We start from the raw sequence: 27,236 nt of genomic DNA, 5'->3' as shown, positions 1-27,236 counted from the left end.
GACCTCAGGGCTGTGGTCCGACGCCGAAAGGTTGTGGCACATCAACAACCTGGAATTGCAAGCCGTCATTCTAGCAGTTCGCCGCTGGCTACCGATTTTGTCCAACACCAAGCTCCTGGTGGCGTCGGACAACTCCACAGTCGTCTGGGTTATCCGGAATCAGGGCACGACCAGGTCCAAGCAACTTCTAGACCAGATGTTCGTGTTAGCAGATCTGCTAGACAGCAACAGGATCACAATCAGGGTTCGACACATACCCGGCTGCAAGAACATTCTGGCAGACGCGTTGTCGCGCCCAGGCAGACCTTCACCGACGGAATGGATGCTTCATCCAGACGTGTTTCGTCAGATTTGCCTTCGCCACGGGAGACCCCTGGTGGACCTCTTCGCCACCAGCTTCAACCATCAGCTACCAACTTACGTGTCTCCCGTACCGGATCCACAGGCTTGGGCAGTCGACGCTCTATCTCTGTCGTGGGAGGGTCTAGACGCGTACGCTTTTCCACCACCCGTTCTTCTCCCAGAAGTGATTGGCAAGATCAAGCAGACACAGAACCTGAGACTGCTTTTGGTCGCGCCCTGGTGGCCAGCCAGACCGTGGTTCCCCGATCTGCGACGCCTCGTCAGCGGAGATCCGGTTCAGCTTCCAGATTGGCCACACCTCCTTCGTCATCCGCACAGCCAACAACTCCATCCAGATCCGCTGAGATTCCATCTGCACGGCTGGACCATTTACAGAAGGCATTAAGGGCGAAAGGCTATTCCTTGCATGTGGCGAATGCCATAACCCGAGCTCATCGGACATCCACCAGATCCCTCTATGATGACAAGTGGCGCTCATTTGAAAGCTTTTGTGCTCAGAGATCACAGGATCCCATGACAGCTTCCCCACAGTTCGTGGCGAATTTTTTGATGTTTCTACGTAATTCCAAGCATCTCAAAGGGAGTACGTTGGGTACCTACTTGTCAGCGTTGAACTCCGTCTTGGCGGTCAAGACGGATCGTCAGATTTCTAAAGTTCCAGAACTGGTTGCCCTGCTGAAGGCGTTCAAGTTGGAGGACCAGAAGGTCAAGTTCCGCCCTCCAGCTTGGGATCTGAATGTTGTTTTGCAACACTTGAGAGGCTCCCCATATGAGCCCCTAGAGGATGCTTCCTTCGAGCTGTTGTCCAGGAAGACGGTCTTCTTACTTGCCCTAGCTACGGCAGCTAGAGTTAGTGAGATTCATGCCCTGGATGTCACACAAGTGCGTTTTGAACAAGCTAGGCATGGTCGAGTCCACTTGGGATTGCTGTGGGACTTCATTGCCAAGAATCAGCTTCCCGGGCAACCAGATAGACGGTTCTCCATCCCGCCTTTATCGACCATCCTCGGACGACATGATACGGAGGAGGAGTTCCTGTGTCCAGTCAGGGCCCTTAGATATTACATCCAGAGGTCTGCCTTGAAGAGACATTCCCGAAAGAGACTGTTTATCCCTTTTTCTTCATCGTGCAAGGGGGAAGTTAATAGAAACACTATTGCTCTGTGGCTTCGTGCGACTATCCTGGCGGCGTACGATGCCAAGAAACTCCCCCATCCGACGGCGAACAACCCCCATGAAATTAGAGCCCTGGCGTCCACTATGGCCCTCCACAGGAACTGTACGGTGCCACGGATTATGGAGGGTTGTTTTTGGAAGTCGTCCACCGTTTTTGCCTCACACTACCTGAGGGACTTGGCTGTCGAGGACATGGAGGGGCTTCAGTCTTTTGGCCCGTTGATGGTTGCACAGCAACTCACCCAGCCTTCCGCCCATTAGGTAATTGTGTTGTTCTTACCTTTGGTCTTAAGATTAACCTCACCCTCTGGGTGCGTCGGTTTCTCTTTGGAGTTCCCTTGGGTTATCCTTTGTCCTGTTTCCAGGTTTGCCCTGTGACGTTGGCATTGGTCTCCCGGGTCTCCTGTGCATGTGCTTGGTCTGCTGAAGATGTGAAGGTCCTCCGGAGTCCACACCACCGTCCTCTCTGTCGAAGCCATATGCATAAGACCTATGGTAAGGTAAGTTAAAAATTTATTAAAATCTAAATATTTTAGATATTTAAATACTTACCTTACCATAGGGCGGTGACTCCCTCCCAACGCTGGATGCTCCTCCCCACTTTGGACTCATCGGACCTTTCTTTCCTGCTGCCAGTAAAAGTGAATTTTGGGATGGCTCGCTTTCCCGCGAGTAGGGAGATCACGTCACTTCCGTGACTACATCCGTAGATTATACGAGGTAGCCATTCAGGGAATGGCGAATCAACGTCTGTCTGATCTCTACTAGCGAAGCTTGAGGTAATATGCATAAGACCTATGGTAAGGTAAGTATTTAAATATCTAAAATATTTAGATTTTAATAAAATTGCTTAGGCAAATACTTGTGTCTGCATTAAGGTTGTTAGCACAAATTGTTTTAGGAAATACCTGAAATGTTCTTATTGAATTCCAAAGCTCTATAGTTTAACCTGACATCATGGGAAGGGGTCACCTTCACATCATTGAGAAAGAGGCAACTTAATGCCCTGTATTTGTTTTTCTAATGTGATGGGATTCTGGGTTCGTAGGTAAACACAAGACACCTACTTTGGTTGTAAGAATGGAAGCATGCTCAGTTGCACCATTTCTATTTAGTGTGTATGTGTACCTTATTGCATTGCTATGGTTACAGGGTGAGGCAAGGGTGACTGTTGCCAACGACAACGCCAATACAGGAAACAGTCTGGTGATTGCTGGTTATGATGTCACAGTGAGTATCCCAGTACCAGGAATTTAACCTTGAATGTTGAGTTTTCCGTGCGATGAGTACAGCTGCTTTGAAATAAGAGTTATTCATTTTGTGATTTTGGTGACTTTTATAAATGCTGCATTCAGTTTTGACAAGTCCTCTCACTTGTTTTGAAATACTACATTGGATTACAAATTGTTTTGAGTCGGGGGTGGGTACCCGAGTGGGTAGTTCATTACTCGCCCTGAAGTCAAGTTTTGATCCTGGCAATGTCAAACCTGGCTTGTTCGGTATTTAATATCATCTTTTTATTTTCAGGGTTCCGTATCCAGTGAAGGGGATCCTATTAAAGGGGTTAACTTTCTACTCTTCTCCGACACAGTCAAAAAACAGGTATGATTCTCCAAGAGCATGGAATTATTCTTATTAATAGCTAGAGGGTAACTAAGAAACTATGAGTAGCTATACGTAACCTAGCTCTTTTCATGTGTGTTGTGATGCACAGGGAGGAGTGGGTAGCCTAGTGGTTAAGGCTCTTGCTCATTATGCTGCAGACCCAGGTTCGATTCCCTTCATGGATACAATGTGTTAAACACATTTCTGATGTCCAGTGCTGGGTATTGCTGGAGTATTGCTAACAGTGGCACAAGACCAAATTCATTCCCTCACTCAGTAGGGTTTAAGTGTCCACATTTCCTCAAGGGTACACTGTACACAAGCAACAGCGTTAACTTAAAGGTAAACTTTGGGACTGTTGGTGGGTGAGGTGATGATGATTTTAAGGGAGTGTCACCCATTTTCTTCTGGGGAGGTATAGGGGTCACCAATTTTATTCACATGTTTTAGTGGGATTAGCAGTTTGGTACATAAAATATGAAACAAAATATGGGGCTGCTAATTGATTTTGTACATGACATGCAGGGTTTTTACTTTCTTTGTACACAAACTTTAGAGGCGGGGTTGGAGGTGGGGTGTGTGTTGTTATTCACATTGCACATGTTTCCCCATAAAAATCGTCCTCAGTCCCACCCAGCCATCAATCATGAACAGTCTCCTACTTTCATTGGGCCACTGAGTATTTGCTCTTTTGTCATAAATGCTTTGGTCTGAATGACATTTTCGGATGTTTTGTTTCTTTGCAGGATGTATCAGGCTGTGAGACCAAGCCGGTCAAGGGCTTTACATCAGCAGTAGGGACACCGCTGTGTCATGTGATATCGGAGTCAAGTGGCATCTTCAGCTTCCCATCTCTGCCTTCTGGCAAATACACCATAGTGAGTCAGCTTGTGCATAAGATCTATCATGCCTTTCATTATGGAATGTCAGAATAATCTCGAATGTTTCACGAGTGTCCTTCTATTTCTAGAGCATATTTAGTTAAATTTGAATTTGAAATTATTTTGTTCTTGCACAAAACCATGTTAACATGCCTTTTAGTTAATTGCTGTTCTAATGCCAAGTTAGCTGATAAAATCTCTGTAACTGGCAAGTCATTCCATTGGTACCATTGTCAATTACTGTCACCTGATTTACAGCATATTGTAGTGCTCGGAATCACTGTGTGATTACAGTCAGTAATGAGTGTCAATGATCAGTATATTGGTGAACTGGGGATATTGGGTAGTCCAGTGGTGAAAGCGTTTACTTGTCTTGGCCGAAGACCCAGGTCTGATTCTCCACATGGTTACAAATGTGAAGCCCATGTTTGTTGTCCCCAGCCAAGGTATAGCTGGAATAGTGCTAACAGCTGACTATTGGTAGACTGTGACATCCTAAATGTTTGTGTAACACATTACTGTATATATGCATCTTGTTGTCAGGTGCCTTTCTATAAAGGCGAGCACATCACATTTGATGTGGTTCCATCTAAGCTGGAGTTTGTTGTCAGCCATGAATCCGTCAAGCTTGAGGTGAGAGGCAAACTAGCTGTTGTCATGATGGGTACATGCTTGAATTATGTATGCTTGTTCAATTATCATAATACTGCCAAAATTCCCGATTGGTCTACAGAATAGGTCCTTAGTGTTGAACGTAAAAAGGCAGTAAAGTTAGTTGATTCGATGGACTCTGATAATTTGCCTTTGTATCACAACAGTGTAGATAATTACAGATCAGTCACTGCATTGTCTGATCCAGAACTGATTATGATAGTTTTATTAACAAATATATATATGAAGGCACACTTACTATGAAAGTTGTTTTGGTTGTGTAGCTTTGATTCCAACCTACAGTGACATGTGTATCAGCTGTATTGTATACTTGTGTAATTACTGTCAGCATAAAACAACATTCACTCTCTATCTGATGTTTGTGTTTCAGAAGGGATTCCAAGTGGCAGGTTTCTCAGTGTCTGGACGAGTACTAGATGCACCCAAGGTAAGGAGTCACAAGCACAGTTGTTGTAGAATTCTGATTGACATATTCATCAAGTCCACCGGTTCTCCATTTCAAGTCCAAAGATTTGTTCCTCGTGAAGATCAGAGTTAGTGGGATTGGGTGGTCAGGTTTGCTGACTTGGTTGACACACATCATCGTATCCCAGTTGCATAGATCGATGCTCATGATATTGATCACTGAATTGTCTTGTGCAGACTCTGTTGTGTATGTATACCTTGAATATTGCTGTGCACAAAGTCAAACAACAAACCAAACTAGTAATGTGTTTGTTCCAGGGTGTGGGAATTGGAAAGGCCAAGGTGACCTTAGATGGCAAAGTGCAGACGACCACTGCCTCTGATGGCTTGTATCACCTGGACAACATGAAGACAGGCATGTACACTCTCAATGTGGAGTCTGACCATATCTTCTTTGATGAGCTGAGTGTGAGGATCACTCCCAACACTCCCCAGCTGCCTGACATTGTGGCATCAGGGTAAGTCGAACCAGGTCCTCTGTGTCTGATGCATCATTGATCACTGGATTGTCTGGTCCACATGTGATCATATACTATCATCTCTGTCTGATTTGTCAAGGTTCAGCATGTGTGGTGAGGTGGCCATTGATCATTGGATTGTCTGGTCCAGACCTAATCATATACTATCATCTCTGTCTGATTTGTCTAGGTTTAGCATGTGTGGTGAGGTGGTCATTGATCATTGGATTGTCTGGTCCAGACCTAATCATATACTATCATCTCTGTCTGATTTGTCTAGGTTCAGCATGTGTGGTGAGGTGGTCATTGATCGTGTCCCTGAGGGGCTGAACCAGGTCCCGGTGCAGAGGAAGGTCATCTACTATCCTGAAGGTCGCGGGTCAGACGCAGTGTCGATCACCACAGATGCAAGCGGGAAGTTCTGTGCCCGAGTCAAGTCTGGCAAATACATTGTCAAAGTAGGTTTGACTTGCTGTTTTGGAGGGACATTTAAATATTTGATAGATGCACAGAATTTTTACCATTGATAATTATGGTGTTAGAGAATTTTGTTTGTCACAGATATTTTTGTATTAGGTCAGTGTATCCCTGGGAAGTATTTCCAAGTTGTATTCCCTAGAAATGTTCACCAGAAATCCAAAGTCTATGTCATGCCTTGTCCACTGATCTAACAGCCTCCATGGCCACATGGATGGGTGTCATCCCGAAGAGCTAAATTTGGAGGGTTCGATCCTCCATCGGTTTATGTAGTCCACTGATACTGTGGAAAGTGGAAAGGTAGCACTGGACTGGGGTAGAATAGATCTTCAGAACCCCATGCTTGACACAAAAGGCTACCGATGGGAACGGGAGTCAGGTTTGCTGACTTGGTTGACACATATCATCGGTTCCCAATTGCACGGGCTGATGTTCTTGCTGTTGATCACTTGATTGTTGATTGTTTACATATGGCTGGAATGTTGCTGAGTGCGGCGTAAAACTAAACTCACTCACTCCCTCACTCACTCCACATAAGTGCTGTAAATCTGGATTATTACCCTTGGCCACAGGTTCATCTGAGTGAGCAGGAAGTGAAGGCAGGGCTCACCCTGGCTCCGGCAGAACGCACTGTCGTCATCAAAAGCAAGCCTGTGTTGGATGTCCGCTTCTCTCAGTTCCGAGCCAAGGTGCATGGAGCAGTCACGTGTATGGGTGAGTGAGAACAGCCACTCTCATATCAGGGGAGATAACCACTATCGAGGAGATGACGCCATCAGGGGAGAGAACCACTTTCCAATCAGGGGAAATAACCACTTTCATATCAGTGGATATAGTCACTTTGTATCAGAGAGATACTTTCCTAGCAAAGAGATACCTACTCTTGTATCAGAGATAACCACTTTCATATCACAGGAAATAATTGCTTCATTATCATGGGAGAAAATCGCTTTTGTATTGGGGAGATTACCACTTTTGTATCACAACCATAAGACTGTTACATGCAATCTTTTCTTCTTCAAAACTTGGTTTACAAGGTCTTACTTCCGACAATAAGTGTTTTCTGTTTGGACTTTAATTCAACTTGATCAATGCACATTTTAACATGCTGGAATAAAGAGTATTGCCTCTGTTGTAACATGTTTCTACATGTGTTGCAGAGAAGTGTGGTCACATTGACATGTCCCTAGACTCACTCACTCGCTCTGACTCTAAGCAGGTAGTACAGGTGAGACACGATGATGATGATGATGATGATGATGATGATGATGATGATGATGAAAAACACGACTAAAATGACTAAGACTGCTACTACTTCTAAGAGTAAATGCTGGTGTAGGATAACTACTTACACATAAGAGAACAAATTGTGTGTATTACATTATGGTTTATGTTGCTCTTTTCACATTTTGCTCAATTTGTCATTGTATTTACAGGTCCAAGAATCTGCAAAGGGAAACACATTCTCTTTTGAAAATGTTCTACCCGGAAAATACAAAGGTAAGCGGTAAACTGAGGACCTTGTGTTTTAGTTAGCATCAAACTGTGAACATTCATCCTACCCTTTCGTAATATTATTCATATGTACATAGCTCATTTCCAAAGTAGTACCCCTCAGAAACCCTGGTGTAACCCCGAGCTGTCTGTGACACGCTGGAGGGTTAATAGTCATATGTCAGATCCCACTGGCACCCATATTCCACTGGGTGAACACACGCATTCGTTTTCATAGAGAACATCCTGTGTGTACATATATGCATTTTCTGCTGCTGAAACTGTTTTATGACAGTTGTATCAATTTTTTAAAGGTCACATGCAACCAAAAAATCAAACATAATTAAAACACATTTATCACTTATTCATGACATATAATATACATTGCTGCTTTTAAGAACACAAATAAACAAAATTATAAGCGTACGATCGCGATTCAAAAGTGCATATTTTGTACTTGGGCTTACTTCCCCCGAAACGAAGCCCTCGTGAGACCGAACCCAGTCGTAGCGGGTGGATCTGCACTCAAGTGTAACGACGGCTTCCGATTGGCTGTTTCATTTGCTGATATGCTGAGGGTTCATTGTGTGTGCAGAAAGATGATCTGTTTGATGGGCATTTTAGAAGTATGGCGAGTCACAAGAAAGTAAGATTCTTTATGGATAACAACTTCTTTTTGTGTACTTGATGTGCCGTTTCAGTATGGATTCATATACTGTTGTCAAACAAAAAATCATATACACTAAAACAAGTTGTTATCAATGAAGAATGTAGATATAGATGTTAGGTTTTGAAAATACATGTTCTCTGAATTTGCGCTCGATCGAATCAAAAATCATCTCAGTAGAGATGGTAAACTACTGCGTGGCTGGAATCAGTCATTCGTCCAAGTACAAAGCAGGACTTGAAACTGACAAGAGTTTGCACCAGTTTCCGTCAGATCCACTCATCCAAAAAAACATGACATGTGTATCGAGTCATAAATCAATTTATTTTCTTTATGTCGTATATTCTGATAGGTGTTAAGTTCAAAGTGCACGTGGTCAATGACAACAAGCTGTGTACTGCATGTTGTCTTTAACAGACAGACAGGCAGACATATAGGTGTGAATAAACCAGACACTGAGCTTTCTCTGAGACAGACTGCTTACCACAATCATCAAGTTTTTTTTACGTAACAAGAAGATTATTTACTTGTTTGTGTACACAACCAAGATTAGACTACTGCTCATGACCTCAGACTCTGGGCATGCATACTGTTTCAAGCTCCGCGACCCTATTCACTACGCATGCGTTATGAACGCAGCGCAGCACAGCTGCTGAAACCAGTTTTCCCCCCAGTGCTGGGGGAAATGTTACACACCTTAGGAAATGTTAAGATTTGTGTGAAGCCCATATTTTTGTATCCCTCTGCCTACATGCCATGATATTGCTGGAATATGGCTGAAAGCAACGTAAAACCATACTCACTCATCCGTATGTCAGCAAGATGAGCTGTTTCAATGACACCAACTGGCGCTGCTCAGTGACATGTGTTTCTTGTGTTGTACAGTAACAATGCTCCAGGACAGTTGGTGCTGGAAGGACAAGACTCTGGAGATCGAGGTGGTGGATCAGGATCTGACTGGAGTGGACTTCGTCCAGACAGGATACATCCTCAAATGCAGCATTTCACATGAAATAACACTTGTAAGTACTACTGCTCTCTTGCTGAACAAAAACATATTTTTAACTTACCTTACCATAGGTCTTATGCATATTACCTCAAGCTTCGCTAGAAGAGATCAGACAGTCGTTGATTCGCCATTCCCTGGATGGCTACCTCATGTAATCTACGAATGTAGTCACGGAAGTGACGTGATCTCCCCACTCGCGCGAGAGCGCAGAATCCAAAATCCACTTTTACCTCTAGCGTTCGTCTGTTCGGACGTGTTTGGTTCGCTTAGTTTACCTACTTTGTGGTTTATTTAATAAATTTGTTTTCTCACGGGTAGGTATGGTTTGTATCCCTTAGGTGTGCGTGTTTAGGTAAGTAATCATTTAACTGCACTTACTTTGCTACCTCGTGTTGTTTTTTTCTCTCACTTCGGGGTGAGTTCGCCCGCGTCGTGTGTGAGTGCGGCATGGCGTCCGTGGGGGTATTATATCTTGCTGGTTTTTTCTTCCTCCATGTGATTTTACATGTCGATTAGTATTTTTGCCCATGTTTCACAGCATTTATATGTTTTTCGTGCCACGTTGCGATGTACGCAGACAGCCATTTTGGTTGTTTGGCCTTCGCTGTCACGAGCTTACGGGCGTGCCTACTTTACAGTGGGGGTGCTGCATTTCTGGTATAGGGGTGTTTTTTCTACCTCCTAGCGTTGGTTTCAACACATTGTTATGTTTGTTTGTTGCACTTAACTGTGTATATCTCCCCAGTTTTGCACTATCTGCTTGGGGCAGGAATCGGCGAATATCCCCACCCTTGGTGCCCGGATTGTGCGTCTCTAGCCTGCTCTTTTGACGGACACTGCCAGTACTGCGAGGCGTTATTGGTGGCGGATTTCGAGACTTATTGCGGCTAAGAGGAAGTTTTTTTCACAGCGGTAGAGAAGGTTGTCGTCTCCAGCGTCGTCGTTGGGATCTCTGCCGGACGACCCTGACTTACAACCGCCTTCAACGCCTGTGCCGACGCCTGGGATGGGGCGTTCGTCTGTGACGCCTGTACGTTTGTCCCCGGAACCACCTCGCTCGGATTCCATCGTGGATCTGTTTTCATCCAGATGCCTTGTCTCATCCGGAAGTCCAGAGGTTCCTGCGCTCTCTCCTGACGCCCGGTGCTGCTGCGATGCCAGCGTCTGGACATCTCGACACCAGCGCCTATGCCAACACCAGCGCCTTTGCTTACGCCAGCGCCTATGCCAGCGCCTGTGCTTGTGCCTACGCCTATGTCTACGCCAGCGCCTATGTCTACGCCAGCGCCAGCGCCTGTGCTTGCGCCAGTGCCTATGCCTACGCCAGCGCCTATGTCTACGCCAGCGCCAGAAGCTGTGCTTGCGCTAGTGACTACGCCAGCGCCTATGCCTACGCCAGCGCCTATGTCTACGCCAGCGCCAGCGCCTGTGCTTGCGCCAGTGCCTATGCCTATGCCAGCGTCTGTCTACGCCAGCGCCAGAGGCTGTGCTTGCGCTAGTGCCTATACCTACGCCAGCGCCTATGCCGACGCCGGACCCTATGCCAGCGCCAGCGCCTGCGCCTTACCGTATACCCAGGGTGTTGCATACGTTGTCCAGGGAAGAGGTTTTACAACGACAGTTGGATGAAGGGCGCGCTCGGCGCTTGGAGGCAGAGCGCTCTCGGCGCAGATCGCGCTCCAGGTTCCCTGGGAGTCGGTGATCCTGTACCCTCCACAGTAGTCTTTGTTGGCGCTCTCGGTCCCCGCTACGCCCTTTGAATGAGCTACCAGGTGAAGACGTTGCTTGCGCTCCCAGTCCATATCACCTCGACGCTCCTCTAGAACTCGGCGTTTGCGGTCGCCGGAACCACCTTGGATCTCGTCCAAGGAATCTGCTGCTCATGCATCGACTTGGTCTCCTACATCGCGGCGTGATTCGAATTCCGTTTCCTATGAGGACCTGGAAGAACAGGTTTTTGGCCCGGACTTCGACGAGGAGGCAGGAGGCGATGGTGATGACACTTAACTACCCTTATCAGTCGTCTTCGAGTGGATTGCTGACAGGTTACCGTACTGCCCTTCACCTTCGGCTAATTCCAACAACCCTGCAGCACTTCATTTATCGCCGGAGCTACTCATCCCGCCTGATCCTATGGTGGCGGACGCCGTGGCTGTATTAGATGCGGTCTTTGAAAAATTGTCATCTAATCCGAATTTCTAAGTGTGTAAATCCAAGAAGTCAGATTACAAGATACACAGCCTGGTTTTCGCGGACAGCGTGGCGGTCTTGGTTGAATCTATGTAGCGGTTATTGGGCTCCTCGCAGCTCTCTTACAGAGTGCAGGATTCTAAGCGGGTGACCATTGAGACTGAACTCAAGCGGATGCTTAAGCCGTTGTCTGCTCTGGTGTCAGCTACCTCGGCGGCGGCGATGGACTTGTCTGAAGACAACGCCTCGAGGATTGATCACCGTACCAGATATTCCTCTGCTGGTAGGCGTGAGACTGGGTGTCCTTTGGAGGGACTGGCTGCATCCTCGAAGATCCTTACTTTACAATTTGTCTACATATACTTCAAGCGGAGAAAGTTTTCTTTCACGTGCTTTACGCATTTTGTCACGAAGATTTTTCGAGACAACTACAAAGTGCCACGCCTAACTACACCTCTTATTACAAGAGAGGGCAGCATTTATCTTTGGGGAAAATTCCAACACATGTACTTGGAAAGCAATTTGTCTGCGTCAGTTTTCAAGCGGCGGAAGGGTTTTCGCGCGCTTTACTCCTTTAGACACGTGCTCGCCATACAGCATGGTTACTGTTAAGCCTACAGGCTAGCAGGGTATCACCGTTTACAAGATTTCATGGTGATCAGTTACCTGCTACACCGGTGACGTCACGTCTACATTTTGATTGGTCCCCGAGAGACAACGCCCTGCAAAGGATCCCAGGGACGTTACATCTACGTTCTGATTGGTCATCGAGGGACAACGCCCTGCGCAGAATGTGTTGTTATTATTCTAGTGTAAGGAAGTTGTCTGCAGTGACTTAGTCATTTACGATGGAAAGATGTCGTTACACTCTAGACTAGCAGTCTACAGCGGCATTGGATTTCTCTAGTCGGCATAGAGATCCTGTAACAGTAGTCTCAACGCTGCCTATCAGGAGGCGTGCAGCGATGTATGGCAGTTTCTGATCGGACAGACAGCCAGCTATAAATAGACTTCCTTGAAATGTCAACACATTCATAATGAACAGCGTGGTTATTCTGAAGTCGAAGAATGACGCATCTTTACGGCATACAAGATTATCTTGAGAGGGGTGGACTTCATTATCAGGCTGTTAAGTCAGCTTGGATGACTAACTAACTCCGCGGGACTTGATTCATCACATCGCCGTCCCAGGTTCGGGGGTCGAAGTTCAAGGCTATGTTAAAAGCAAGCTCTACTCTGTCCGTTATCACTATGTCAGTGATAATGTCTACTCGATTTGCTCATGTCACCTTAGGATATGATCAGACGTAGACGTCTACTATTACGTCTATGACAGCGTTTTCTTGATCATGATTTCATGACAGGTTTACGACATTGGACGTCTTGACACCACACCTGTGGTAGGCTCGCTGGTCAATGTTTGCGTAGGAAGTTACTTATTAGAGCCGTCATTCAACAACCATCTTTAGGTAGACACTTCTCTCCAAGGATTGAGTGCCTATCTAGTCAAGAAGGTTGCAGCAGGATTCTGGAAGAGTGGAGCTCAATCTCTTCACATCACCCAGTTGAAGATGAAAGCGGTGATGCATGTCTGTCATTGGTTGACAGCACCGAGAGACAAGCTACTGATGATCCATACGGTCAACTCAGTAGTAGCTTTCTAGGTAAACAAGGGTCAAGGAGGCCTCGACCTCTACTACACTTGTCGTTTCTACCCTTCGATGTGGTCGAGTCTGATCCTCCAAAATAAAGTATCTCACATACCAGGAGCCTGCATCTTCATGGCAGACGCCTTATCTCACCCCCTACGTCTATCACCAACGGAGAATATGTTGTGTGGAGAGACGTTTCAAATAATCGGCTTCTAGAGTGGGACCAATTGTTGTTCCATCCTCACAATCGGACACTGCACCTGGTTCCGTCGCGGTTTCATCTTTGCGCCTGGACCATCTGTGAAAGTCTTGAGGGCCAAGGGGTACTCATCTCAAGTGGCGAAGTTAATCGCCCGGGAGCACAGGGTTTCCACTCAGTCACTTTATGGACCTGGAGGCGTGAGCGATCGACGCGATGTCCCTGTCGTGGGAAGGTCTGGACGCTTACACGTTTCCACCACCAGCCCTTTCTCTCAGAAGTGGTCGCTAAGGTCAAGCAGACTCAGAACCTGCAACTGCTTTTGGTCGCACCTTGGTGGCCAGCCAGGCCATGGTTCCCCAACCTTCGACGACTCGCAAGCGGAGAACCATACAAACTTCCAGAGTGGTTGCATCTACTTCGGCATCCACACAGTCGACAACTGCATCCGGATCCACTGCGATTCCATCTTCACGCATGGGTCATTTGCAGAGGGCGTTAAAGGCTAAGGGCTACTCCATGCACGTGGCGAGCGTTATAGCTCGCGCGCATAGTTTCTACCCGATCCCTATATGACGACAAATGGCGCTCGTTCGAGAATTTTTGCGCTCATAGATCTCAAGATCCTATGGCAACATCCCCTCAGTTTGTGTCAAAGTTCTCTTTCTACGGAACTTTAGACATCTCAGAGGCAGTACCTTAGGCACCTATCTGTCAGCATTGAATTCTGTCCTTGCGATCAAGTCAGGTAAACAGATCTCCAAGGTACCGGAACTGATTGCGTTTCTCAAAGCTTTCAAGCTGGAAGACCAGAAGGCCAAGTTTCGTCCTCCAGCCTGGGATCTTAATGTCGTTCTACAACATCTTAGAGGACCGCCGTATGAGCCGTTAGAGGAAGCCTCTTTTGAACACCTATCCAAGAAGACGGCTTTCCTACTAGCATTGGCGACAGCGGCTAGAGTCAGTGAGATCCATGCTCTTGACGTCACACAGATTCACTTTGAACAGTCAAGGCACGGACGAGTCCATTTGGGTCTGCTCTGGGACTTTGTGGCTAAGAACCCGCTTCCCGGGCAGCCCAACAGGTTATTTTCCATCCCTCCTTTGTCTACGATCCTTGGTCATCATGACTTGGAGGAGGAACTGCTATGTCTGGTCAGAGCTCTGAGATGTTACATTAAAAGGTCAGCCTCTAGGAGACGGTCCCGCAAAAGACTATTCATCCCATTTGCGTCGACCTGCAAAGGAGAGGTAAACAGGAACACGATTGCCCTTTGGCTCAGATCGACAATCCTGGCTGCCTACGACGACAAGCTCCTGCCTCATCCGGTAGCAAATAACCCGCACGAGATCAGGGCTTTGGCATCTACAATGGCCCTCCATCGATATTGCACGGTAGCGCAGATCATGGAGGGTTGTTTCTGGAAATCATCAACTGTCTTCGCTTCCCACTACTTGAGGGACCTGACAGTTGAAGATGTGGAGGGGTTACAGTCATTTGGTCCACTGGTAGTTGCTCGGCAACTTACCCGACCGTCCGCCCATTAGGTAATAACGCTGTTACTTACCGTTGGTCTTAAGATTAACCTCACCCTCAGGGTGCGTCGGTTTTTCTTTGGAGTTCTATTGGGTTACTCTTTGTCCTGCTCCAGGTGTTATCCTGAGACCGTTGGCATTGGTTTCCCAAGTTCTCCTGTTGCATGTGCACTGTTTGCTGAGGGATGGTCCTCCGGAGTCCACACCACCATCCATCTGTCGAAGCCATATGCATAAGACCTATGGTAAGGTAAGTTAAAAATTTATTAAAATCTAAATATTTTAGATATTTAAATACTTACCTTACCATAGGGCGGTGACTCCCTCCCAACGCTGGATGCTCCTCCCCACTTTGGACTCTTCGGACCTTCCGGTTGGCGGTAAAAGTGAATTTTGGATTCTGCGCTCTCGCGCGAGTGGGGAGATCACGTCACTTCCGTGACTACATTCGTAGATTACATGAGGTAGCCATCCAGGGAATGGCGAATCAACGACTGTCTGATCTCTTCTAGCGAAGCTTGAGGTAATATGCATAAGACCTATGGTAAGGTAAGTATTTAAATATCTAAAATATTTAGATTTTAATAATATTGCTGACTTGTATTCTGTTACAGCCGTTTGAAAGGACCAATTCCAATTCTTCCGTAACCCATCCTTGTCATTAGAGATGACTAACGGGATAGGGTGCTCAGACCCACTGACTTGGTTGACACATTGGCTCCCAGTTCCCAGTTGTGTACATCGATGCTTATGATGTTGATCAGTGGATTTTCTGGCTCAGATTTGATTATTTGCAGACTGATATTGATAGCTGAATTATTGCTGAGTTTGGCATTACACAAACAAACAAAGCAGAAGCAGCTGTCAGTTTATATATGGTCACTGAAATGACCACTTCCTTGACACTGTATCACCTGACAAATTGTAGCTCATATTGTATCCACTTGTTTGCCAGTTGTGGACTGTTTAAAGCTCACCAGCTCAGGAGTGAAATAGGTGAATAGTTATTGCCCTTGATAAACATGTTCAGCAATTTTGAATCTTGACTTTGAATGAGATACTTAAAATTCCTCTTCATGATGTTTCAGAATTTTGCTCATGAGAAGAAGGCTGGGAGTGTTGGATCCTTCCAGCTGAACAAGGGTACCAACCGGTTCTGTCTGGCTCAACCTGGTGTGTACCGGCTCACTCCAGATTCTTGTCACAAGTTTGAGAAAGATGTCTACACATATGACACGTGAGTAGTATCTAATCGTGCAGGCAACTAGTGGATATGTATCCTGGAGATCCCGTTCCCAGAGACTTAATCTGAATTACTCTTTTAGGTTGGTTCCTTTGAGCACAGATATAACACAGGTATAACAAACTTAATTCACCGCTCAATTTCATTAGCTATAATCATCGTCCATTATGTGTGTTTTTACTTAAATCCGCAGCAAATGATTGTCACAGAAGAAAACCAGGCTTCTTTTATCCTCTGTTCATTACAAGCATGTTTGATGGGAATGTATTTTGCAGTAACAATTTTTCCCATCTTGCCTGTCTCGGGGATGTAGGTTGGGACTAAGTCACTTCCCTGTACATTTTTGTTCCTGTATTTTTTGGAACCTAATATTTCAAAGAAAAAACAGGGAGTCATGTGTTCCGCATGTAATGAATGCTTGTTGTGTTCAACAGGTGGAACCCGCTGATGGTAACGTTGATGGCTGTGCAGCATCTCACCTTAGGCTCAATCAGCACAAGAGATAAAGTGGACGACATCAAAGTTGTCATCACGTACGTACATCTTATGTCAAGAAGGCTGGGGAGTATTGGTGGCATTGCTGCTGTAAAGATTCCAGGGTAATGTTGGCACAATGACTGCAAGTGTGTTTTGAAGTAGGTAGTTATGAGGGCTAGGACAGGTCCAAATTTCCTACACGGATACTAGACCCCCTTTTACCCGACCGGACCATAGTTCTTGTAAGTTTCCAGTGCATGCTTAAGTGCGGCATGGTATCTCAGTGAGCTAGAACTATGAAACTAGCTATGTCTAAGCTAGTCCAAGCAGCCACACATACACGTATATGCACATCGTCATACGAGCGAAATGATGTTAGACTCCATTGCACGTCACCTCAAACGCTGCTATTTTAATTCAGGAACAGTACTGAGTGCTCTGTCAAACAAATAAAAAACATCATGGAAAGTTTATCAAATCTATCTCCAATTTACTTTGTTTTGTTTATTGCCATCAAGTATCTTTGGTATGGCAGCATATGTTTTTTCTGTCTTCTGTTGATGAAAATCCCTGGGAACAGATGGTGATATTTGTCTGTCTTCAGGTCTTCTGTGTCGGATACACCCACTGTCCTTGGTCCTCTCAAGCCAGAAGGCACCAAGGACAACAAGCAGCCAGCTAAAGGACCGTTTGTGTACAAGTTCTCACACTGGGCCAAGTAAGCATTATTGCCATGATTTGGTTCATAACAAATAATCGATCATCTAAAAAGATTAATTCCTGTGACTGTTATTTCTTACTTTTATGGATGTGTTGGTAGATAAGATTAGGAACTTGCATGTGGTTCTCTGTTTATATTTAGAAACAGCGCAAAATGCGTTTGTAATTTTCTCATCTAACTTAAAACTGAAGGAATCCAGTTTCACCAGTTTGTTTGTCATGTAGAGACTGCAGTAGACATAATAATAATCTGGTTGCAGGACTGGAGAGAAGCTGATGTACACAGTAAAATCTGCTGAGCTGCTGTTCTACCCTCCTTCTGTCGACACCACTATCATTGGAGGTACCTGCAACACGACGTGCTAAACATGGATCATAGTACAGCAACTCATCCCACTAAACATGAATCTTAGTGCAGCAGTTCATCCCACTAAACATGGATCTTAGTGCAGCAGCTCATCCCACTAAACATGAATCTTAATGCAGCAGCTCATCCCACTAAACATGGATCGTAGTGCAGCAACCCATCCCACTAAACATGAATCTTAGTGCAGCAACCCATCCCACTAAACATGGATCGTAGTGCAGCAACCCATCCCACTAAACATGAATCTTAGTGCAGCAGCTCATCCCACTAAACATGGATCGTAGTGCAGCAACTCATCCCACTGAACATGAATCTTAGTGCAGCAGCTCATCCCACTAAACATGAATCTTAGTGCAGCAACTCATCCCACTGAACATGAATCTTAGTGCAGCAGCTCATCCCACTAAACATGGATCGTAGTGCAGCAACTCATCCCACTGAACACGAATCTTAGTGCAGCAGTTCATCCCACTAAACATGAATCTTAGTGCAGCAACTCATCCCACTGAACATGAATCTTAGTGCAGCAGCTCATCCCACTAAACATAGATCGTAGTGCAGCAACTCATCCCACTGAACATGAATCTTAGTGCAGCAGCTCATCCCACTAAACATGAATCTTAGTGCAGCAACTCATCCCACTAAACATGAATCTTAGTGCAGCAGCTCATCCCACTAAACATGGATCGTAGTGCAGCAGCTCATCCCACTGAACATGAATCTTAGTGCAGCAGCTCATCCCACTAAACATGGATCGTAGTGCAGCAACTCATCCCACTAAACATGAATCTTAGTGCAGCAGCTCATCCCACTGAACATGGATCGTAGTGCAGCAACTCATCCCACTGAACATGGATCGTAGTGCAGCAACTCATCCCACTGAACATGAATCTTAGTGCAGCAGCTCATCCCACTAAACATGAATCTTAGTGCAGCAACCCATCCCACTAAACATGAATCTTAGTGCAGCAGCTCATCCCACTAAACATGGATCGTAGTGCAGCAACTCATCCCACTAAACATGAATCTTAGTGCAGCAACTCATCCACCTAAACAAGAATGTTAGTGCAGCAGCTCATCCCACTAAACATGGATCGTAGTGCAGCAACTCATCCCACTGAACATGAATCTTAGTGCAGCAGCTCATCCCACTAAACATGAATCTTAGTGCAGCAACTCATCCCACTAAACATGAATCTTAGTGCAGCAGCTCATCCCACTAAACATGGATCGTAGTGCAGCAACTCATCCCACTAAACATGAATCTTAGTGCAGCAGCTCATCCCACTAAACATGGATCTTAGTGCAGCAACTCATCCCACTGAACATGAATCTTAGTGCAGCAGCTCATCCCACTAAACATGAATCTTAGTGCAGCAGCTCATCCCACTAAACATTGATCGTAGTGCAGCAACTCATCCCACTGAACATGAATCTTAGTGCAGCAGCTCATCCCACTAAACATGAATCTTAGTGCAGCAACTCATCCCACTAAACATGAATCTTAGTGCAGCAGCTCATCCCACTAAACATGGATCGTAGTGCAGCAACCCATCCCACTAAACATGAATCTTAGTGCAGCAGCTCATCCCACTAAACATGGATCGTAGTGCAGCAGCTCATCCCACTAAACATGAATCTTAGTGCAGCAGCTCATCCCACTAAACATGAATCTTAATGCAGCAGCTCATCCCACTAAACATAGATCATAGTGCCACAACACATCACACTAAGTGTGAATCTTATAAAGCAACCCATCCCATTAAGCATGGATCTTAGTGCAGCAGCTATGGATCTTAGGCCCACAACACATCACACTAAAAGTGAATCATATTGCAGCAACAGATCCACTAAACCTAGATCTCAGTGCAGCAAGACATTCCACATAACATGGATCCTATGGCAGCAAGACATCCCACTAAACATGGATCCTAGTGCTGCAACACATCCCACTAATCACAGATGTTTGTGACTATTTTTCTCTCTCATGTTTCCCAGATTCCTGTCCAGGTGAGGTGGCTTTGTTTGAGGGCAAGAGAGGCGTGTTTATCATGGGGCAAGTGAAGCCAGCACTGGAGGGGGTGAAGATCACTGTCACTGCTCAGGACGGCTCCATCGACGCCATCAATCTCCACACGGAGGCATCCGGCAAGTTCAAGTATGTGCAAGCAAGCGATGGCTTCAGGACATGGCACCTACAATACTGCCATGTTGTAGAGGGAGATCTCTTACATCAGTAGATTTTTGTTGATGTGATATTTGTTAAACAGTTTCATCAGCTGCATGATTGTAACCAAAGTGACAAAGTTGTATCTGTTGTGAAACTGTTATCATCATAATTCTCATTCACCTTCAGTGACACTGTCAAGATCGTGACAGTCGGCTTCAGTGACACTGTAGAGATAGTGACAGTCACTTTCAGTGACACTGTAAAGATAGTGACAGTCACCTTCAGTGACACTGTTAAGATTGTGACAGTATCAACTTCAGTAGCAATGTCCCTACCTCAGAGACTTAAAGTGACACTTGGCCGTGTGCTGTGAAACTGTTTCTCTTTCAATGCATCTGTAATATCTGTTACAGAGTGGGCCCCCTGCACAGCAATGTGCAGTATGATGTGTCTGCTGAGAAGAACGGTTATCTGCTCACCAAGGAGAAAGATCAGCAGGCCGTCTTCAGGGCGTTCAAACTAGGAGAGGTCCAAGTCACAGTAAGTTCTTTGTGGCAACAAGGGTTTTCTTGCCTGACTTCAACGTTTACCCTCTGACCAGATAAAAAAAACAAGTCTTAGGCAGACAAACCTTTTTGCATTTCATAATATGATCTGCATGCAGGTTTTGATTCTGGAATTGACATAATGTCGACACTGTGATACTCAAACCGGGAACAGCTGCGTGTTGGTTTGAATCCTAGGTTTTCAAATATTCATCAAGGGCCAGTCTGCACCTAGTAATGTTTTTGCCCTGAAGACCATCTTGATTGACCCATGAAGATTAGTTAGAATTGGGCTTCAGTAACCCATACTTGTCATCATATCCCAACTGTGTAGATCGAGACTTGTGCTTTTGATCTTTGGATTGTTGTAGACTAGGCTGTATTATTTACAGACTGTTGCCATATGGCTGGAATAGTGCTGTTTGGTGACAAACCAACAAAGCAGCTAACAATCATCTTGATTGCTAATTTCGCATGTTAGACAGTCATGTATTGTTGATCCTAGGTTGTGGACGAGGCCAAACAGGCGCTGTCAACAGTGCTGTTGTCACTTAGTGGCGGCAACCAGTACCGCAGCAACAACGTCACCGGAGACAATGGAACCATTGCCTTCACTGCTCTTGTAAGTACTGTGTCCATACTAAGAGTGACATTTTGCTGATGTAAAGTCATTTTTCATTGATGGCTTTGGTTGGTTAAACATGTCTCTGTTGCTTGATGATGTTTTTTGTCGCCCTGAGTAGTCATCACACCCTTTGCAGGAGATAGTTTGCACTTCTGGCGTTTAAGGATGTCATCCTTTCTGGGAGGTCATATTATGTGTATCATAAATTAACTTCAGCCATAGTATCCAGAACAACTTCCATTTGGAAAATGTTAAATCAGAATGGATCTTTCTGATGGATGGGTAGGCTAGGGAAGACAAAGGTGATTGGATGGTTAGGCTTGGGGAGGTAAAGGTGGTTAGGCTTGGGGATGTAAAGGTGATTAGGTGGTCAAGCTTGGGGAGGTAAAGGTGATTAGGCGGTTAGGCTTGGGGAGACAAAGGTAATTTGGTGGTTAGGCTTGGGGAGACAAAGGTAATTGGATGGTTAGGCTTGGGGAGATAAAGGTAATTAGGTGGTTAGGCTTGGGGAGATAAAGGTAATTAGGTGGTTAGGTTTGGGGAGACAAAGGTAATTAGGTGGTTAGGCTTGTGGAGACAAAGTTAATTAGGTGGTTAGGCTAAGGGAGACAAAGGTAATTGGGTGGTTAGGCTTGGGGAGACAAAGTATGGTTAGGCTTGGGGAGATAAAGGTAATTAGGGGGTTAGGTTTGGGGAGACAAAGGTAGTTAGGTGGTTAGGTTTGTGGAGACAAAGGTAATTAAGTGGTTAGGCTAAGGGAGGCAGAGGTAACTGGGTAGTTAGGCTTGGGGAGACAAAGGATGGTTAGGCTTGGTGAGGCAAAGGTTGTTTAGGCTTGGGGAGACAAAGTTAATTGGGTGGTTAGGCTTGGAGAGGTAAAGGTAATTAGGTGGTTAGGCTTGGGGAGACAAGAGTAATTGGATGGGTAGACTCGGGGACACAAAGGTGATTGGATGGTTAGGCTCCAATAGATGGAAAATATCAAAACAGAATAGATCCCCTTTGCTTGACCCCCTGTCTGGGTTGACATTTTGATCAGAAGGTTATGTGATATTGATTATTAGTTTTAATTAAGGCTGCATTATTCTCAAGACCAGTCAGACAAAAGAAAAGATTCACCTTTTTCACACGTCTAGGCTGGAAGTTTGATTTTCAGATAACGTAGAACACAGCACCTTTATTATTTACATTCTTAACATACGTTTCAAGACGTTTCAAGATGCACCTGTGAGATTTGCCATGTTTTGAAACTTGTACAGTGAATTAGATGTCTTGATTAGAGATGGCTCGAGTCACATCCTCCAAGGGTAGGTTTGTTAGGTTTGTTCCCTGAGTGAGGAGGCTGACAGGAATGTTACTTGTGTATAGAGCCCTGGCCAGTACTTCCTGCGGCCGATGATGAAGGAGTACAAGTTTGAGCCAGCATCTCAGATGATTGATGTTCAGGAGGGAACAACACGCAAGATTACCATCACTGGCGCCAGAGTGGCATACAGGTCAGTCCCACTAGCCGTTGTTTCAGGAAACATGCATCAGTTTTAGAAATCAAGTAATTTTTCATCCTGTTAACTATACAGGGTTGAGTGTTTTGAAATTGAAATTAGAATCTGTACTCTACTGAGAAAGTGTAATCCTTAATACAAATACAATACAGTAAGAATACCCTTAAGTGTAGGATGATTGAATTTGGGTGGGCGTGCGTGCGGGCGGGCATGGGTGAGGGTGGGGGTGCGAAAGTGGGTATGGATGCGGGAGTGGGTGTGTGGTGGTGTATATCCTAGTGTTTGAAGTGAATGAAGCCCATTTCTGGTGTCCCCAGCCTAAATTGCTAAAGGCAACATAAAACCCCACTCACTCACTCCACTCGCTTGCTCGCTCAGAAATATTTCCAAACCTCATAATCCAACTCATCACTCTCCACTTGTGTGCAGTTGTTACGGCCGTGTGACGTCCCTGAACGGAGAACCAGAGCCTGGTGTGGTGGTGGAGGCGGTGGGACAAGACAAGTGTTCAATGTACCAGGAGGAGAGTAAGACGGAGCAGGACGGTTCCTATCGCATCAGGGGTCTGGAGGTATGATCACCAGTCTCACTTATTACTTGTGAAGATGCGGGTTAAACAAAACTCACTCATTCTCAGTCACTAGTGATTGTGTCTGGCTTACTTGGTTTTACTTTGACTTACTAACAAAGTGGTCTAGTGGACACCCGTCAATAAATTTTGCAGGTCCTTGCGGGTAATGTGAAGGTCATGTTAAAATATTGAAATGGTGCAGTGTATGTGCAGGAGAAAGCACGACTACAAGGGTTTACCATGCGGTCCTGACTCTTGGGATCACAGTCTCTTGTAGACCCGAGTAGGTGTGGTTACTCCAGCTTACCAACCGTTTTTGTGTAAAATGTCTTCGAAAATATTATATAATGATTGACATCAATAGCCCCCTGTGCCTTATAATAGATCCCCATAGGGTAAATGGTTTAGTGAGTGTGTTGACATTACATGGCCGTAACCTGGTTGATTTTCATGAAACGCTAGTGCATTCAGCGTGTTGGACATGCGCTGCTCACAGTACCTGTCTTGTGATGAACACATGGTTCATACTGACAAATGGTCTCATTCTCTCTGTGATCCTTAGTAGCCTAGTGGCTAAAACCACCAAGCTATAGAGCAAAGTATATCAAGTATTGTTTTTCCTATTTGTGTTGCAACTGTTTGATGCTCTGCTGCCGTTCTCTGAAGAGGACTATTGTAGAGTGAGTCTCAGAGTAGTGTTGTCATTTGTTGCAGCCAAAGTGTGAGTACCTGTTGAGACTGAAGAGTGGTGAGGTGAACACACACATAGAGAGGACAGCCCCAAAAACCAGGATACTCAAGGTAAACACAGTGTTGTCTTCTTGTTTCGTGTGCTGTCAACTGCTGATCTGTCAGCTCACAGGTGAACATAGTATGTGTAACCTTTCGCCACTTTCTATATGGCATAGTGCATTCATTGCTCTCTGCCAAGGGTGCTGTGCCAATAATCACTTGTCAGACTACCATGTGTCCCAGTTCCATTTTTACGAAAGTTGTGGTGACTGAGTCGGTAAGATCTCCGACTTTGTGTCCTGTGATCAGGTGTGTGGGTTTAAATATCAGGTGGGCCTCAGACAAAGGGACAAAACCCCTAGAAAGTGGAATACGAAATATAACGTGTTACATTTGACCATTTTCTAACTGAAATTGTGTATTGAATACATTGCAGGTGTAATTGTGCTGTAGCTTATTAGACATTCACTCAGTATTGTGTGTGGACATGGTGGTTATCTTGAGAGTGCTTAGATGAGTTACTCCAATACCATGGCTGGATTGCTATTGGGTACAACCCAGACCCAGATGTAGTTGGCTTATGAGGATCTGGGTAGAATTGATCTTCAGCAATCCATGCTTGTAACGACAGGTGACTAATGGTGTCAGGTGGGCCAGACTTGTCACCTGTATGCCTGTTGTGTTGTTCAGTGCTCAGATGTCAATCACTCGATTGTTTGGTCTAACTGGAATATTACGAAGGGAGTAAACAACAAAACAAACATATTGTTCACTATTGTGTGCCTGATCAATCTTTGTTTTCCCACCTGCAGGTTGACAGTAAAGACTTCCAGGATGTGAACGTGATCGCCTTCCGTCACCTCAACCAGCTGGATATCAGTGGCAACATCATCGTCCCCCAGGAGCATCTAGCCTCCCTCAAGGTAACACACATGTGTGAAGCATATTTCTGGTGTTCCCTGTCATGATATTGCTGGAATATTGCAAACTGATGGAAACCGAACTCTCTCTCACCCCATCACACAAATTGTTTGCCGCATGTTGATGGACATGGCGAACAGGCTGGCTAGTGATCCAGTGAGCTTTAGGTGTAGTTGGGTTTGTGTTGACTCATACAGGAGTACAACTACACACCCATTGGTGTCTGATGCTTGCTGACTTGGTCTGTCTCCCCAGTGATGTTCAATACATCTCAGTGGAGGTTCTGAGGTTGAGGGGACACAAACACGAATCATTGATTTAGGTTTTGCTGATACACCTGCTCCCTATCGAGATTTGTTTTTATGAGTAATCATAACTTGTGTTTCTTGTGACAATCAATACAGTTAAGTTTGATTGATCTTAATGATACTTTACTGCTTTGTTTATCCTGATCATCAAGTCATTACAGTTGGACTAATGAGGTCGGACTAAATATATGAGAATAAGTTACATTTATTCAATTTGCTACTAACAAAAATGTCGGATAAAGCCAATTGTTGGATAAACGGAAGTTGGATTAATGAGACTTGACTGTATACTGATGGGAACAAACAAAGGAGTTCATGCAAGTTCAGGTGCCTCTTTATGTATTTCCGGGTTTTCACCCACAGTGTAATACACAACATACAAGGAAACCTGGACATATATATCGTTTATCATCCCTCTCCCTCAGCATGTACTGACAGCCATATATAACGTTTATCATCCCTTTCCCTCAGCATGTACTGACAGCCATATATATCGTTTATCATCCCTCTCCCTCAGTATGTATTGACAGCCATATATAACGTTTATCATCCCTTTCCCTCAGCATGTACTGACAGCCATATATATCGTTTATCATCCCTCTCCCTCAGTATGTACTGACAGCCATATATAACGTTTATCATCCCTTTCCCTCAGCATGTACTGACAGCCATATATAACGTTTATCATCCCTTTCCCTCAGCATGTACTGACAGCCATATATAACGTTTATCATCCCTTTCCCTCAGCATGTACTGACAGCCATATATATCGTTTATCATCCCTCTCCCTCAGTATGTACTGACAGCCATATATAACGTTTATCATCCCTCTCCCTCAGTATGTACTGACAGCCATATATAACGTTTATCATCCCTCTCCCTCAGCATGTACTGACAGCCATATATATCATTTGTCATCCCTCTCCCTCAGCATGTACTGACAGCCATATATAACGTTTATCATCCCTTTGCCTCAGTATGTACTGACAGCCATATATATCGTTTATCATCCCTCTCCCTCAGCATGTACTGACAGCCATATATAACGTTTATCATCCCTCTCCCTCAGTATGTACTGACAGCCACATATAATGTTTATCATCCCTTTGCCTCAGTATGTACTGACAGCCATATATATCGTTTATCATCCCTCTCCCTCAGTATGTACTGACAGCCATATATAACGTTTATCATCCCTCTCCCTCAGCATGTACTGACAGCCATATATAACGTTTATCATCCCTTTGCCTCAGTATGTACTGACAGCCATATATATCGTTTATCATCCCTCTCCCTCAGTATGTACTGACAGCCATATATATCGTTTATCATCCCTCTCCCTCAGTATGTACTGACAGCCATATATAACGTTTATCATCCCTCTCCCTCAGTATGTACTGACAGCCATATATAACGTTTATCATCCCTCTCCCTCAGTATGTACTGACAGCCATATATATCATTTGTCATCCCTCTCCCTCAGCATGTACTGACAGCCATATATAACGTTTATCATCCCTTTGCCTCAGTATGTACTGACAGCCATATATATCGTTTATCATCCCTCTCCCTCAGTATGTACTGACAGCCATATATAACGTTTATCATCCCTTTCCCTCTGTATGTACTGACAGCCACATATAATGTTTATCATCCATCTCCCTCAGTATGTACTGATAGCCACATATAACGTTTATCATCCCTCTCCCTCAGTATATATTGACAGCCTCAGTTGTGAATGAGAGGAAGTAGACTAAAAATATGTACATTGATTGTACCAGGTTCATGAGTGATTGAGTTAAATTATATGCCCACTCAGCAGTATTCCAGCTATATGGCGGCAGTCTGTAGATAATCAAGTCTGGACCAGGCTATCCAGTGATCAGCAGCATCAATCTCTGCAATTGGGATGTGATGATGTGTCATTCAAGTCCGACTACCCGATCCTGTTAGTCACCTCTTACAACAAACGTGGGTTCAGTTCTAACCAGTATCTTCACAGATGCAATTTTAAGCTGAACATGGTATGTGTTTGCTGCAGGTGCTGCTCTTCCGTGAGGACTCCCCTGACAGCCCAATCCACACCATCAACATGGCTGTCACAACCTTCTTCTACATGCCATCTCTGCCCATAGACAACAAGGTAGGTAACTCAGACTGTGCTTGATTCTTACAGGATCCCAGAACTCTGATCACTTGGTTCAGATGATT

The 27,236-nt window shown here is 45.0% G+C and overlaps 1 protein-coding gene across 1 annotated transcript in view; it reads left to right on the top strand.

Moving 5' to 3' along the window:
• The window catches only part of LOC137289682 (BOS complex subunit NOMO1-like), a 40,617-nt gene that overhangs the window by 8,641 nt on the left and 4,740 nt on the right, over positions 1 to 27,236 (top strand). Inside the window, exons 6-28 of the mRNA XM_067820867.1 lie at positions 2,692 to 2,769; positions 3,067 to 3,141; positions 3,891 to 4,022; positions 4,569 to 4,658; positions 5,068 to 5,124; positions 5,421 to 5,620; positions 5,901 to 6,078; positions 6,670 to 6,811; positions 7,258 to 7,325; positions 7,534 to 7,597; positions 9,144 to 9,280; positions 15,933 to 16,081; positions 16,522 to 16,620; positions 17,169 to 17,282; positions 17,545 to 17,627; positions 19,650 to 19,809; positions 20,235 to 20,361; positions 20,872 to 20,988; positions 22,360 to 22,487; positions 22,923 to 23,064; positions 23,779 to 23,865; positions 24,609 to 24,719; positions 27,067 to 27,168. Coding sequence (XP_067676968.1) covers positions 2,692 to 2,769; positions 3,067 to 3,141; positions 3,891 to 4,022; positions 4,569 to 4,658; positions 5,068 to 5,124; positions 5,421 to 5,620; positions 5,901 to 6,078; positions 6,670 to 6,811; positions 7,258 to 7,325; positions 7,534 to 7,597; positions 9,144 to 9,280; positions 15,933 to 16,081; positions 16,522 to 16,620; positions 17,169 to 17,282; positions 17,545 to 17,627; positions 19,650 to 19,809; positions 20,235 to 20,361; positions 20,872 to 20,988; positions 22,360 to 22,487; positions 22,923 to 23,064; positions 23,779 to 23,865; positions 24,609 to 24,719; positions 27,067 to 27,168 — 2,640 coding nt within the window. The remainder of the gene's footprint in view (positions 1 to 2,691; positions 2,770 to 3,066; positions 3,142 to 3,890; positions 4,023 to 4,568; positions 4,659 to 5,067; positions 5,125 to 5,420; positions 5,621 to 5,900; positions 6,079 to 6,669; positions 6,812 to 7,257; positions 7,326 to 7,533; positions 7,598 to 9,143; positions 9,281 to 15,932; positions 16,082 to 16,521; positions 16,621 to 17,168; positions 17,283 to 17,544; positions 17,628 to 19,649; positions 19,810 to 20,234; positions 20,362 to 20,871; positions 20,989 to 22,359; positions 22,488 to 22,922; positions 23,065 to 23,778; positions 23,866 to 24,608; positions 24,720 to 27,066; positions 27,169 to 27,236) is intronic.

Source organism: Haliotis asinina, chromosome 1 (genome assembly GCF_037392515.1).
Source record: "Haliotis asinina isolate JCU_RB_2024 chromosome 1, JCU_Hal_asi_v2, whole genome shotgun sequence".
In the NCBI taxonomy this organism is placed as follows: Eukaryota; Metazoa; Mollusca; class Gastropoda; order Lepetellida; family Haliotidae; genus Haliotis; species Haliotis asinina.
This window is presented reverse-complemented; position numbering and strand designations above follow the sequence as displayed.